The sequence below is a fragment of the Rhipicephalus sanguineus genome, chromosome 2 (genome assembly GCF_013339695.2).
Source record: "Rhipicephalus sanguineus isolate Rsan-2018 chromosome 2, BIME_Rsan_1.4, whole genome shotgun sequence".
NCBI classification, from domain to species: domain Eukaryota; kingdom Metazoa; phylum Arthropoda; class Arachnida; order Ixodida; family Ixodidae; genus Rhipicephalus; species Rhipicephalus sanguineus.
In genome coordinates this window covers 199,419,271-199,423,186 of record NC_051177.1, presented here as the reverse complement: position 1 = coordinate 199,423,186, position 3,916 = coordinate 199,419,271, and the positions used below count along the sequence as shown (strand labels likewise).

Below are 3,916 nucleotides of genomic sequence, written 5' to 3'. Positions count from 1 at the left end.
CTATCGTTCAAAAAACTTCTTGAGACGCGTAACGTGGACTACTTCAGGTCGCGAGCGTCGTCGTTGTGATTTTGTCACTCCATCACGCACAACTTCGTAGACAAGGGGCCCGAGTCGTCGCATTATCTTGTACGGTCCAAAATACCGGCGTAAGAGTTTCTCGCTGAGGCCCCGGAGGCGAATCGGTGTCCACACCATAACGCGGTCACCGGGTGCGCACAGCTGGTCGCGCCGTCGTAGGTTGTAGAGTCGGGTGTCCGTGTGCTGCTGCTCTTTGATACGCGTTCCGGCGAGCTGGCGGGCTTCCTGGGCACGTTGAAGGAAATCGGCCACGTCCCCATTGGTGCTTCCGTCGTCGATGTGAGGCAACATAGCATCCAGCATGGTGCTGGCTGGGCGGGCGAATACAAGCTCGAAAGGTGTCATCTGCGTTGTCTCTTGTGGTGCGCTGTTGTATGCAAAAGTGACGTAAGGGAGGACTTCGTCCCAAGTCTCATGCCCCACGTCAACGTACATGGTGAGCATGTTGGCGAGGGTCTTGTTCAAACGCCCCGTCAGGCCGTTTGTCTGCGGGTGGTAGGCTGTGGTTTTGCGATTGACTGCGTGGCTCAAGCGTAGGATCTGCAGGCACAGCGACGAAATCGCGCGCCTGAACGCTTTTGGCGGTGTATCAGTCTTACCTTCGAGGTATTCTAGCACGCCGCGAAGATCAGGATCGGCGCGTTGATCATTTGCGAAAGTATCAGAACTCACGGGACCAAGAAATGCACCATCGTCATCGTCATCGCATGGCACGAAGGTATTAACGGGGCCTCTCGGAAGGCAGTCGGCGTCCGTGTGCCTTCGGCCTGACTTATAGACGACGGTGACGTCGTACTCCTGTAGTCGCAGGCTCCAACGAGCAAGACGACCTGACGGGTCCCTTAGGTTGGCCAGCCAGCACGGAGCGTGGTGGTCAATGTCAACCTCGAAGGGCCTCCCGTAAAGATACCATCGAAACTTTGTGATTGCCCAAACGACAGCGAGGCATTCCTTTTGTCTCGTTGAATTGTCCAACTCCGCTTTCGACAGGGACCGGCTCGCGTAGGCGATGACTCGCTCGAGGTCGTGCTTCTTCTGGATCAACATTGCGCCAGGTCCGACGCCGCTCGCATTTGTGTGAACTTCGGTGTCGGTGCTTTCGTAGAAGTTACCCAGTATTGGCGGTGAGTGCAAGCGCCTTTGAAGTTCAGGAAAAGCGTCTTCCTGGGGCTTCTGCCACGAGAACTGCACGTCGGCCTTCATAAGGCGTGTTAGGGGCTCGGCGATCCGTAAGAAGCGACGTACAAAACGCCTGTAGTACGCACGGATGCCCAAGAATCTACGGACAGCTTTCTTGTCAGCGGGCACGGGGAAATTTTCAATGGCTGCAGTCTGTTGGGATCGGGGCGGACTGCTTCGCGACTGACTACGTGTGCGAGAAAAAGTTGCTCTTCGTAGATAAATGACAGTGTGAGTACCGACGCCTTGATCGCCTCTAGTACGGTTTGCAACCTGTAAATATTCTCGTCGAAGGTGGGTGCGAAAACGATGACGTCATCGAGGTAGACGAGGCATGTCTGCCATTTCAGCCCGGACAGTACCGTGCCCATAACACGTTGAAATGTCGCGGGTGCTGAGCATAGGCCGAACGGCATATCCTTAAACTCGTAAAGTCCATCCGGTGTGATGAAGGCGGTCTTCTCACGGTCCCTCTCGTCCATCTCGGCCTGTCAGTAGCCGCTCCTGAAGTCCATCGACGAAGAGTACCTGGCGCCGCTGTCTAATGTATCGTCGATTCTCGGAAGCGGGTAGACGTCTTTCTTGGTGACGCTGTTTAGGCGGCGATAATCGATGCAGAAACGTAAGGTACCATCCTTCTTTTTCACCAGCACCACAGGTGAAGACCACGGGCTCTTCGAGGGCTCTGTAATGTCGTCGCAGAGCATTTCTTCCACTTGTCCCTTGATTGCGTCGCGTTCCCGCGCTGAGACGGGCTAGGGACTTCGGCGGATAGGACGCGCCGATTCGTCTGTAATTATGCGATGCTTCTTTAACGGCGTCTGTCGGATCTTTGCTGCCATTGAAAAACATTCGCTGTAATCCAAGAGGATGTGATGTAGCTTCTCCCGCTTTTCCTGTGGCAGGTCAGGGTTATCAAAGTTTGCCTCATTGGTAGCCATCGATGGCGCTTCTTGGGATGAGACGGAGAGGGCTAGTGCGTCACTTACTTCAGCTAAGTCTTCCAAGAAAGCGACGGTTGTGCCCTTGTTGAGGCGCCTGTGTTCCGCGCTGAAATTGGTGATAAGCACAGCTGTTCCGGCCTGACGTAGCTGGACGACCCCACGCGCAGCGCAAACGTAGCGATCGAGAAGCAGCTGCACATTCGCTTCCTTATCACATCGCCACTTGATAGCACATCGGTTTCGACGAGTGCCATGACGCTTGTATTTGGCGGGATGCTTACTTGATCGTCGACGATGGGGAATGGGGCGCGGTGACGATTTCTTTGTACTGCTGCGGACTGTGTTGTCAGTGTTACTGTTTTCGTCTGGAGGTTGATCACTGCGCTGTTTTCGTTCAGAAAGTCCATCCCCAGGATCACGTCGCGAGAGCATTCCATATAATGATGAACCTCACAGTGTAGCTGTGACCGTCGACAGCCACTCGCGCTGTGCACCGTCCGGTAGGCGTGATCAGGCGGCCTCCTGCTGTGCATATTTGCGGGCCGTCCCACATGGTTTTCATTTTCTTAAGTGGATTTACAAATTGCACACTAACGACGGAGTAGTCGGCCCTGGTATCGACCAATGCGGCCACCGGACGTCCATCAAGGGTGACCTGCAAATCGGCGTTTGATGTCCAGCTGTGATTTCAATTGGTCACCGACTGTGCAGTCTGTCGTTTCGCGCGGTCACGGTTGCGCCGGGTGGAAGCATCTTGAGGAAGCTCTGCGGAATGCAGTCGGATCGTCATACTGTCAGATTATGTCGAAGCGGTGGTTTCACTTGAGTCGTCTGGTTGCGTCGGGGTGGCTGGAGGGTTTTCCGGTCTTCGCTCGAGAGCGGCGTCACCTCCTGACGTCGCTGGAGTTAGTTTCCCCTATGGGGACTGGGTAATCTGCCTTTCGAATTCCCGCTATAGGGCGATGGCGAGCGGTGAGGGGCGGGGGACGGAGACCTGAAGCGATGGGGGGCGGAGTCTTCGGCCTCTCGTAGGTATGCCTCAATATCTCGGGGTCGCTGGCCAGGAAGGGGCGGTGCGGCGTTGATGTTCCATCCGCGAAGGCCCATCCGGCGATAAGGACAGTGTCGCAAAAAGTGATCGGCCTCACCACAGTGGAAACAAAGCGGTCATTGATCTGGGGTTCTCCAGACGTCAGTGTTACGTGCTGCCGTTGGCGGGTACGTAGCTGAACAGATGGGCTGCCGCGCGCGTGGCGGTAGCGGAGCAGCTTTCATGCGATGTTGTGGCGCGTAGGTTCCTCGTCGCCAGCCGGTTGGTCTTGATTGGTCTTTCAAAGCGGCGGCGTCGGTGTGAACTCCTGGCTCCTGGATGGGTGGCGGTGTGGCCGAGGCCGTTTCGGTAGTACCAAGTATCGCGAGCGCTTGCTGTACCTCGTTCCGCACGACGTCAGCGAGTGATGAGGTTTCTAGTTGTGCACCCGGTAGCAGCCTGCGCACCTCGTCGCGAACGATGACACGAATGGTGTCTCGAAGCGACTCAGCGGTGGCACTACGGCGATCGTTACCGTCTGGCGGTGCAGCGTGGTAGCTGCGATCGTACGGCCTTGCGCGTAGCTCGAGCGTCCTCTCGATAGCGGCGGCCTCGCTAACCGAATCTGCGACGGTCTTCGGGGGGTTGCGAATAAGAGCCACAAAAAGTTGTTCCTTGACGG

General features: G+C 56.2%; 1 protein-coding gene across 1 annotated transcript; it reads right to left on the bottom strand.

Annotated features, from left to right (window-relative positions):
• LOC119382164 (uncharacterized) lies at positions 1-1,284 on the bottom strand. The gene has a single exon (XM_037649888.1). The coding sequence runs from the start codon at positions 1,282-1,284 to the stop codon at positions 1-3; it is 1,284 nt and encodes a 427-aa protein (XP_037505816.1).
• Positions 1,285-3,916: the final 2,632 nt, after the last annotated feature.

What these genes read in the sequence shown, in the direction of transcription:
- LOC119382164 (XM_037649888.1), bottom strand. Translation starts at nt 1,284, where the DNA reads ATGAAGGCCGACGTGCAGTTCTCGTGGCAGAAGCCCCAGGAAGACGCT.